This window comes from Pristiophorus japonicus, chromosome 19, assembly GCF_044704955.1.
Source record: "Pristiophorus japonicus isolate sPriJap1 chromosome 19, sPriJap1.hap1, whole genome shotgun sequence".
Taxonomy (NCBI): domain Eukaryota; kingdom Metazoa; phylum Chordata; class Chondrichthyes; family Pristiophoridae; genus Pristiophorus; species Pristiophorus japonicus.
In genome coordinates, this window is record NC_091995.1 from 9,013,759 (window position 1) to 9,025,886 (window position 12,128).

Genomic DNA, 12,128 nt, shown 5'->3' on the forward strand with positions numbered 1-12,128 from the left:
CTGCTATTTGCGTCTGATTATAGGCAGCACTTCCTTCTCTCCTGTGATTCTGTTCTGCCTCTCTCTGTCAGAGCCCCAGGGGTTCCACTGCTCGATGGGTGAGGGGTCAGGGCAAGTTAGCCTTGTAAAGTTCCGCGCTGGTATTTTCCGCTTTGACCCCCCCCTCGCACACAACCTGCATTTATCTAGGACATTAAACATCGTACAGTTTCAGTTGTGGCTCAGTGAGTAGCACTCTCGCCTTTTAGTGAGAAGGTTGTCAGTTCAAATCCCACTCTAGGGACTTGAGCACATAAATCTAGACTGTCACTTCCAGTACAGTGCTGAGGGAGTGTTGCACTGTCGGAGGTACTATCTTTTGGATGATATGTTAAACCGAATCTGCTCTCTCAGGTGAACGTAAAAGATCCCATGCCACTATTTCGAAGAAAAGCAGGGGAGTTATCCCCGGTGTCCTGGTCAATATTTATCCCTCAATCAACATCACTAAACAGAATACCTGGTCATTATCACATTGCTGTTTGTGGGAGCTTGCTTGTGCGCAAATTGGTTGCCACGTTTCCTACATTACAACTGTGACTACACTTCAAAAGTACTTCATTGGCTGTAAGCGCTTTGAGACGTACGGTGGTCGTGAAAGGTGCTATATAAATCCAAATCTTTCTTTCTCAATAAACATAACAAAACAGATGATCTAGTCATTATCACGTTGCTGTTTGTGGGAGTTTGCTGTGTGCAAATTGAATGCCGCGTTTCCCACACTACATGGCTGTAAAGAGCTTTGAGACGTCTGGTGGTTGTGAAAGGCGCTATATAAATGCAAGTCTTTCTTTCTAGTAAAACATTCTGAGGCGCTTCACAGGAGCGTTATCAACCAAAATTTGACACCGATCCACAAAAGGAGATATTAGGACAGGTGACCGAAAGCTTGGTCAAAGAGGTAGATTTTAAGGAGCATCTTAAGGGAGAAAAAGAAAGGTAGCGAGGTGGTGAGGTTTAGGGAGAGGATTCCAGAGCATAGGGCCCAGGCAGCTGAAGGCACGGCCACCGATGGTGGGGCGAAGCAAATTGAGGCTGCACAAGAGGCCAGAATTGGAGGAGCGCAGAGACCTCGGGGAGGGGGTGTTGGAGGGTTGGAGGAGGTTACAGAGATAGGGAGGGACGAGGCCACGGAGGAATTTGAAATCCAGAAGAACTTTCATATCGAGGAATTATTGGAAATTCTACACTCCCAGCCTGTGATTACCTTTCTGGTAAATTGAATTGGAGGTGGGGGGTAGGGGGTGGGGGGTTGGGGTATGCACTTTCCTGTTACAGGCTCCCATCATTCTCCCAGCGCACTGAAGCCAAACATTTTGGCCCATACCTCTTGGCCTGCAATGTCTAGGAAGCGTAGAATGCACTTCGACACTTGGGGGCCGGAGAATGGGAAGTCTCGCCTTGAGATTTATTCCGTGGTGTCTGCTGGGCCGGGCTCAGCTCCAATATTTGGGTCTGTTGATTGAAAGTTCAATCTTCTCAGTGAGTGAATCAAATAAGCAAGTGGGTGGTGGTACAATGGCCAATGAAGTTTAATACAGACAAGTGTGAAGTGCTGGCAAATAGAAAGGAACAAATGAACAGTATAAGTAGTCCGCGAATGGTGACACAGTAGTGGAAGGGGGACTTGAACAAATCTCAGGGGATTTTAGCAACCTCAGCTCTCAACATGTCCAATCATTTTTGGAATGTCTGGACTCTGCTTTTTGCCCCCTCGCCACTTCTTCTTCTTAGGCAGTCCCTCGGAGTCGAGGATGGCTTGCTTCCACACTAGTGTGAGCTCTCAGGTGATTGATGAGTCCAATGCTGGATCTACAGTCTCTGTTACAGGTGGGGCAGACGGTGGTTGGAGGGACGGGTGGGTGGGGTGCTTGGGTTGCCGTGTGCTCCTGCCGCTGTTTGCGCTTGGTTTCCGCGCGCTCCCGGCGCAGAGACGCGAGGTGTTGGGCGCCTTCCCCGATGCTCCTCCTCCACTTTGAGTGGTCTTGAGCCAGGGATTCCCAGGTATGGTGCCAGACAACCGGAGGACTGCTAAAGTTGTACCTTTGTTTAAGAAGGGAGAAAGGGGGTAGACTGAGTAATTGCAGACCAGTCAGCCTAACCTCAGTGGTGGGAAAATTATTGGAAAAAACCCTGAAGGACAGGATAAATCTTCATTTGCAAAGACACGGATTTATCAGGGACCGTCAGCACGGATTTGTTCAGGGAAGGTCTGACTAACTTGATTTAATTTTTTGAGGAGGTAACAAGGAGGGTTGATGAGGGTAGTGTATTTGATGTAGTGTATATGGATTTTAGCAAAACTTTTGATTAGGTCCCACATGGCAGACGGGTCATGAAAGTAAAAGCCCATGGGATCCAGGGCAAAGTGGCAAGTTGGATCCAAAATTGTCTCAGAGGCAGGAAGCAAAGGGTAATGGTTGATGAGTATTTCTGTGACTGAAAGGATGTTTCCAGTGGGGTTCCTCAGGGCTCAGTACTAGGTCACTTGCTTTTTGTGATATACATCAATGATCTAGACTTGAATATAGGGGGTATGATTAAGAAGTTTGCAGATGATACTAAAATTGGCTGTGTGGTTGATAATGAAGAAGAAAGCTGTGGACTGCAGGAAGATATCAATCAACTGATCAGGTGGGCAGAACAGTGGCAAATGGAACTTAATCCAGAGAGGTGTGATGTAGTGAATTTGGGGAGGGCTAACAAAGAAAGGGAATATACATTAAATGGTAGAACAATGAGAAGTTTAGAGGAACAAAGGGATCTTGGAGTGCATGTCCACAGATCCCTGAAAGTAGCAGGCCAGGTAGAGAAGGTGGTTAAGAAGGCATACGGAATGTTTGCCTTTATTAGGCATAGGATAAAAGAGCAGGGCTGTTATGCTTCAACTGTATAAAACACTGGTTAGGCCACATCTGGAGTACTGCGTGCAGTTCTGGTCACCACATTACAGGAAGGATGTGATTGCGCTGGAGAGAGTACAGAGGAGATTTACGAGGATGTTGCCGGGAGTGGAGAATCTTAGCTATGAGAACAGATTGGATAGGCTGGGTTTGTTTCCCTTGGAACAGAGGAGACTGAGGGGAGACCTCATTAAGGTGTATAAAATTATGAGGGGCTTGGATTTGTGGATAGGAAGGGCCTATTCCCCTTAGCAGAGGGGTCAACAACCGGGTGGCATAAATTTAAAGTAATTGGTAGAAGGTTTAGAGGTAATTTGAGGGGAAATTTCTTCACGCAGAGAGTGGTGGGGGTCTGGAACTCACTGCCTGAAAGGGTGGTAGAGGCTGAAACCCTCACCACATTTAAAAAGTACTTGGATGGGCACCTGAAGTGCCCTAACCTGCAGGGTTATGGACCTAGAGCTGGAAAGTGGGATTAGGCCGGATAGCCTCTTGTTGGCAGGCACGATGGGCCGAAATGGCCTTGTCCGTGCTGTAAACTTCTATGATTCTATGTGTCGGTGGGGATGTTGCACTTTTTCAAGGAGGCTTTGAGGGTGTCCTTGAAGCGTTTTCTCTGCCCACCTGGGACTCGCTTACTGTGTCGGAGCTCCGAGTAGGGCGCTTGTTTTGGGCGTCTAGTATCGGGCATGCGGACGATGTGTCCCACCCATCGGAGTTGATCAAGCATGGTCAATGCCCCCTTGTGTTCACTGTCCCCTCGCCACACCCAGCACGATACTTCCTGGGGTTACGGTACAGTAGTGGTACTGGAATGGCAACTCAGGCTGTAAGTTCAAGCTCAAACCCCACGATGGCAAGTGATGAAATTAAATTTAATAAATCATTAAAAACAGACAGATCAATAATGTCATTCAGGGAAGGGAAGCTGCCAACTGCACTTACTTTGGCCTACATAGGGCTATTTCCACACTGTCTAGTTGATTCTGAATGCCCTCTGAAAGAAAGAACTTGCATTTACGCTGCACCTTTCACAGCATTAGGATGTCTCAAAGCACGATTGTAGGAAGCACGCAGCCAATTTGCACACAGCAAGCTCCCACGAAGAGCAGTGTGATAATGACCAGATCATCTGTTTCAGTGATGTTGGTCGAGGGATAAATATCGAAGAGGACACCGGGGAGAACTCCCCTGCTCTTCTTCGAAATAGGGCCGTGGGATCTTTTATGTCTACCTGAGAGGGCAGGCGGGGCCTCGGTTTAACGTCTTATCTGACAGTCCAGCACTCCCGCAGTACCGCACTGGGAGTGTCAGCCTAGATCTTGCGTTTTTGGAGTGGGACTTGAGCCGATGACCTCCTGACTCTAGAGGCGAGAGTGCTACCCACTCTTTTTCATCTTAGGCAGTCTCCCAGAGTCGAGGATGACTTGCTTCCACAATATGAGTTCTAAGGTGACTGGTGAGTCTGATGCAGGATCTGCAGGCTCTGTCACAGGTGGGGGAGATGGTGGTTGAAGGGACTAGTTGATGGGGTGCTTGGTTTGCCATACACTCCCAGTGCTGTACTGAGCGAGTGCCCGTCTTTCAGATAAGACGTTAAACCAAGAACCCTTTTGCTCAGTGCTTGTTTCGGGAGTCTTGTATCAGGCATGAGTCTTGTAGCTTGGCCTGAGAGAGGACACTGACGCTGGTGCACCTATCCTGCAGTGGATTTGCAGGAGTTTGCGGAGGCAATGTTGGCGGTACTTCTCCAGTGTTTTGAGGTACCTGCTGTACATAACCTATGTCACTGAAGCATATAGGAGGGCGGGCATTTCTACTGCTCTGTAGACCATGACCTTGGTGCCTTGGCTGACACACTGTGAAGTGGCCTAGCAAGCCAACCGGTTGTAAGATAACTGCTTCGCAACACAGGGGCTGCAGCTGTTGCAGAATAATGCCCACTACCACCTTCTCTGGGCAACTGGAGATGGGCAATTTAAAAAAATGGGAATCCTTGTGTGCAAAACGTCTCCCACTCCCACTGCTGCAGCTGTAACAGGAAAGGGGGAGGGAGAGGAAACCAGCACTGTTTCCTAATTCAGCTTGCTGCGTTCTTTTCCTTGAACGACCAGCCTGCAAATTCAGCCTGGAGTCCATCGAGCAACAAATGTCAGTCACTGTGACAGATTGCCCAGTAATTGATGGCGAGTTCAGAGATCTGCAGGAAGATAGTGCAGTGCTCCTTCACTACAAATACAACAGAGCACGCTCAAAGCTTTGATTGCCTCACTTTGACATTTGACGGGCGGCTGTCTTCGTGAAATGACAACATCATCTGATGAAGAGATTTCTCTGACCCCAGTCGACAACAGACCTGTACCTGTCGGACGGGTTTCTGAGGTGAACTGTCTCTGGACCGAGTGTCGAAATAAAATCATTCAGTTCTGAAAAGGCCAACCAGTATTTCTCTGTCACCTCTGCTTTTTTTTTTAACGGAGAAATCCAGATATAGGGACAGTAGTAAGATGGTTTGATGAGATTGTAAACAGAGATCTAGTGGACTGCCTTATAGAAGGGCCGTGTTTTAATTCATGTTCTGATATTTCTATAAAGGTTAGATTCAACAACAACAATTTGCATTTATATAGCACCATTAACAGGGTAAAACATCTCCAGGTGCTTCACAGGAGTGTTATCAAACAAAATTTGACACCAAGCCACATAAGGAGACATTTCGACAGACTTGGTCAAAGAGGTGGGTTTTAAGGAGTGTGTTAATGGAGGAGAGAAAGGGAGACAGGCAGAGAGGTTTAGGGAGGGAATTCCAGAGCTTAAGGCCAGGGCAGCTGAAGGCACGCCCACCGATGGTGGAGCCATTATAATCAGGGATGTGCAAGATGCCATAATTGGACTAGCACAGAGATCTCGAAGGGTTGTGGGGCTAGAGAAGGTTACAGAGATAGGAAGGGGCGAGGCCAGGGAGTGTTGAAAACTGGAATGAGAATCTTAAAATTGCGGTGTAGCCGGACCGGGAACCAATGTAGGTCAGCGAGTACTGGTGTGATGGGTGAGCGAGACTTGGAGCGAGTTAGGATACACACAGCAGAGTTTGGGATGAGGTCAAGTTTATGGAGGGTGGAAGATGGCAGGCCAGCCTGTTGGCCAGCATTGGAAAAGTCAAGTCTAGAGGTAACAAAGGAATGGAAGAGGGTTTCAGCAGCAGATGAGCTGGGACAGGGTTGGGGTCGGGCAGTGACACGGAGGTGGAAGTAGGCAGTCTTGGTGATGGAGCGGGTATGTGGCTGAAAGCTCAACTCGCCGTCAAATCCGACACCAAGGTTGCGAATGGTCTGCCGGGGAGAGGGATGGAGTTGGTGACTAGGGAACAGAGTTTGTGGCAGGGACCAAAGGCAATGGCTTCACTCTCCCCAGTATTTAGTTGATTCTGTTTAGATTCCATTTAGATTCAGTTTACAAAGGGTTAACACCCAGTGGTGCACAAGGTTGTTATGGTTAAGGATGGTTCTTGGGGTGAGGCATCTGATGGATCCAGGCTCCGTAGACTTTCGTTTGTTTGCTTTTGCATGTTGCATTAACGTTGAGGCAATATAGTTTGTTAAATCTGGCCCTGGGTATTGCTTGAAATTATGACAGAATGGGTTTTATTCATGCACCCGACAGGGGGCCAGTTGAACAGGCATATCATAGTGCCACCAGTCCCCATACCAAGATGCCGACTTTTCATTCAGGGCCGGAACTTACTTGGGCAGCTTGGCTGGCTAATCCTTGACACAACGGGAGTGAAATTGGTCTTCGCCGGTAGCCTTGAACATGCTCCTGACCCATTGGCAGCTCACGTTACACCGCTCACCGACCTGCTTTTCCACTGAACATACGATATCGACGGGCAGGAGAAGACTAGCAGGTCCATTAAGCCTGCCCCACAGACCATGATGGTTGGAGCATTGTGATTAGACACTAAAACCCAGAGACAAAAAAACCCAGGGCGAATAAGGACAAAAATAATCAACAGAAAAGATGACCGTGAGCAGTGGAAATGTGCTGTGCATTCACTATGAGCCGACTTCATAGAATTATAGACGTTTACGGCACACAAGGAGGCCATTCAGCCTATTGTGTCTGTGCCGGCTAAAAAAAGAGCTATCTAGCCTAATCCCACTTTCCAGCTCTTGGTCCATAGCCCTGTAAATTACAAGACGTGCACATCCAACTACTTGTTAAATAAGCTGAGGGTTTCTGCCTCTACCACTCTTTCAGGCAGTGAGTTTCAGACCCCAACCATCCTCTGGGTGAAAAATGTTATCCTCAACTCCCATCTAATCCTTCGACCAATCACTTTAATTCTGCGCCCCCTGGTTATTGACCCCTCTCACAAGGGAAATAGGTCCTTCTTATCCACTCTAATTAGGCCTCTCGTCATTTTATACACCTCATCTCCGCTCAGCCTCCTCTGTTCCAAAGAAAACAATTCTCCTCATAGCTAGAATGCTCCCAACCCACCCATCAGGAAACTAACGAAATTGGATACAATGCTGGTTTCGCACGCTGCCCGATTTTTACTCGCCATTGAAGTCAAAGGAGAGTGCTAATGTTTGTCATATTATTACAACTGGCAGTGCTTTCATCAGATGTGTGTGACTCGTGCCGTTCAGCCAATTGCAGTGGTATTAAATCTGCAAAGGAGTTTGACACAACACTCTCCGATTCTCTTCCAGCATCCTCAGCCCTACTTGCCAGGGTACGGCGGGATTCCTCCAGGCACGCAGCAGCCTCAGGCTCCTTCGGGATTCCGGATCATAGAATCACAAAGGCCGCCTCATGACTACCTACCCATCGCGGTGCTGACCACAGTTTGCTGTTTCTGGCCAACCGGAATCATTGCCATTATTAAAGCCCTGGAGGTAAACGATTCCACGCTCAGTTATTTCACAAACAAATCATCAGTGGAAGCGACAGTCTGGCCAATTGACTTTGTTTCAGCTCGCTGAGATATATTCAAGTGACAGATTTAGTAAACTCAGCTCATTGGAATTTCGCTGTTTCCATTCTGTTGCAGTCCAACCACACAATCTAACCTCACATTACAAACCAACCTCACAACATTACAATCCAACCCTACAACATGACAAACCAACCCCACAACATTACAATCCAACCTCACAACATTACAATCCAACCTCATAACATTACAATCCAACCTCATAACATTACAATCCAATCTCACATTACAATCCAACCCCACAGCATTACAATCCAATCTCACATTACAATCCAACCCCACAACATTACAATGCAACCTTGCATTCTAACCTAACCTCACAACATTAAAATCTAACCTCACAACATTACAATCCAAACTCACAACATTACAATCCAACCCCAGAAAATTACAATCCAACCTCACATTACAATCTAACCTCACAACATTACAATCCAACATCATAACATTACAATCTAACCCCACAACATCACAATCCAACCACACAAATTTACAATCCAACCTCACACCATTACAATCCAACCTCACATTACAATCCAACTTCACATTACAATCCAACCCACAACATTACAATCCAACCTCACATTACAATCCAACCTCACATTACAATCCAACCCACAACATTACAATACAACCTCACATTACAATCCAACCTCACATTACAATCCAACCTCACATTACAATCCAACACCACAATATTACAATCCAACCTCACAAATTTACAATCCAACCTCACACCATTACAATCCAACCTAACATTACAATCCAACCTCACATTACAATCCAACCTCACAAAATTACAATTCAACCCCACAACATTACAATCCAACCTCACACCATTACAATCCAACCTTACATTACAATCCAACCCCACAACATTACAATCCAACCTCACAACATTACATTCCAACCTCACACCATTACAATCCAACCTCACATTGCAATCCAACCTCACAAATTTACAATTCAACCCCACAACATTACAATCCAACCTCACACCATTACAATCCAACCTCACATTACAATCCAACCCCACAAAATTACAATCCAACCTCACACCATTACAATCCAACCTCACATTACCACCCAACCTCGCAACATTAAAATCCAACCTCACAACATTACATTCCAACCTCACACCATTACAATCCAACCTCACATTACAATCCAATCTCACAAAATTACAATCCAATCTCATAACATTTCAATCCAACTGCAGAACATTACAATCCAACCTCACAACATTACAATCCAACCTCACATTACAATCCAACCTCACATTACAATCCAATCTCACAAAATTACAATCCAATCTCATAACATTACAATCTAACTGCACAACATTAAAATCCAACCTCACAACATTACAATCCAACCTCACATTCCAATCCAACCACACATTACAATCCAACCCACAACATTACAATCCAACCTCACATTACAATCCAACCCCACAACATTACAATCCAACCTCACATTACAATCCAACCTCACAACATTACAATCCAACCTCACATTCCAATCCAACCTCACAACATTACAATACAACCCCACAACATTACAATACAACCTCACATTACAATCCAACCTCAACATTACAATCCAACCCCACAACATTACAATCCAACCTCACATTACAATCCAAGCTCACAACATTATAATCCAACCTCACATTCCAATCCAACCTCACAAAATTACAATTCAACCCCACAACATTACAATCCAATCTCACACCATTACAATCCAACCTCACTCCATTACAATCCAACCTCACATTACCACCCAACCCCGCAACATTACATTCCAACCTCACACCATTACAATCCAACCTCACATTACAATCCAACCTCACACATTACAATTCAACCTCACAACATGACAATCCAACCTAACATTACAATCCAACCTCACATTACAATCCAACCTCACAAAATTACAATCCAATCTCATAACATTACAATCCAACCGCACAACATTACAATCCATCCTCACAACATTACAATCCAACCTCACACCATTACAATCCAACCTCACATTACAATCCAACCTCACATTACAATCCAACCCACAACATTACAATCCAACCTCACATTACAATCCAACCTCACATTACAATCCAACCTCACATTACAATTCAACCTCACAACATTACAATACAACATCACAACATTACAATCCAACCTCACAAAATTACAATCCAATCTGATAACATTACAATCCAACCGCACAACATTACAATCCAACCTCACAACATTACAATCCAACCTCACACCATTACAATCCAACCTCACATTACAATCCAACTTCACATTACAATCCAACCCACAACATTACAATCCAACCTCACATTACAATCCAACCTCACATTACAATCCAACCCACAACATTACAATACAACCTCACATTACAATCCAACCTCACATTACAATCCAACCTCACATTACAATCCAACACCACAACATTACAATCCAACCTCACAAATTTACAATCCAACCTCACACCATTACAATCCAACCTAACATTACAATCCAACCTCACATTACAATCCAACCTCACAAAATTACAATTCAACCCCACAACATTAGAATCCAACCTCACACCATTACAATCCAACCTCACATTACAATCCAACCCCACAACATTACAATCCAACCTCACAACATTACATTCCAACCTCACACCATTACAATCCAACCTCACATTGCAATCCAACCTCACAAAATTACAATTCAACCCCACAACATTACAATCCAACCTCACACCATTACAATCCAACCTCACATTACAATCCAACCCCACAACATTACAATCCAACCTCACACCATTACAATCCAACCTCACATTACCACCCAACCTTGTAACATTACAATCCAACCTCACAACGTTACATTCCAACCTCACACCATTACAATCCAACCTCACATTACAATCCAACCTCACACATTACAATCGAACCTCACAACATTACAATCCAACCTAACATTACAATCCAACCTCACATTACAATCCAACCTCACAAAATTACAATCCAATCTCATAACATTACAATCCAACTGCACAACATTACAATCCAACCTCACAACGTTACAATCCAACCTCACATTACAATCCAACCTCACAAAATTACAATCCAATCTCATAACATTACAATCCAACTGCAGAACATTACAATCCAACCTCAGAAAATTACAATCCAACCTCACATTACAATACAACCTCACATTACAATCCAACCTCACAAAATTACAATCCAGTCTCATAACATTACAATCCAACTGCACATTACAATCCAACCTCACAACATTACAATCCAACCTCACATTACAATCCAACCACACATTACAATCCAACCCACAACATTACAATCCAACCTCACATTACAATCCAACCCCACAACATTACAATCCAACCCACAACATTACAATCCAACCTCACAACGTTACAATCCAACCTCACATTACAATCCAACCTCACAAAATTACAATCCAATCTCATAACATTACAATCCAACTGCAGAACATTACAATCCAACCTCAGAAAATTACAATCCAACCTCACATTACAATACAACCTCACATTACAATCCAACCTCACAAAATTACAATCCAGTCTCATAACATTACAATCCAACTGCACAACATTACAATCCAACCTCACAACATTACAATCCAACCTCCCATTACAATCCAACCACACATTACAATCCAACCCACAACATTACAATCCAACCTCACATTACAATACAACCCCACAACATTACAATCCAACCTCACATTACAATACAACCTCACAACATTACAATCCAACCTCACAACATTACAATCCAACCTCACAACATTACAATACAACCCCACAACATTACAATACAACCTCACATTACAATGCAACCTCACACATTACAATCCAACCCCACAACATTACAATCCAACCTCACATTACAATCCAACCTCACAACATTACAATCCAACCTCACATTACCACCCAACCCCGCAACATTACATTCCAACCTCACACCATTACAATCCAACCTCACATTACAATCCAACCTCACACATTACAATCCAACCTCACAACATTACAATCCAACCTAACATTACAATCCAACCTCACATTACAATCCAACCTCACAAAATTACAATCCAATCTCATAACATTACAATCCAACCGCACAACATTACAATCCA

At 44.5% G+C, this 12,128-nt stretch overlaps 1 protein-coding gene across 1 annotated transcript in view; it reads left to right on the forward strand.

The window, feature by feature from the left end:
• The window catches only part of LOC139230342 (proline-rich transmembrane protein 1-like), a 47,025-nt gene that overhangs the window by 19,677 nt on the left and 15,220 nt on the right, over positions 1-12,128 (forward strand). The window contains exon 3 of the mRNA XM_070862169.1: positions 7,661-7,846. Coding sequence (XP_070718270.1) covers positions 7,661-7,846 — 186 coding nt within the window. The remainder of the gene's footprint in view (positions 1-7,660; positions 7,847-12,128) is intronic.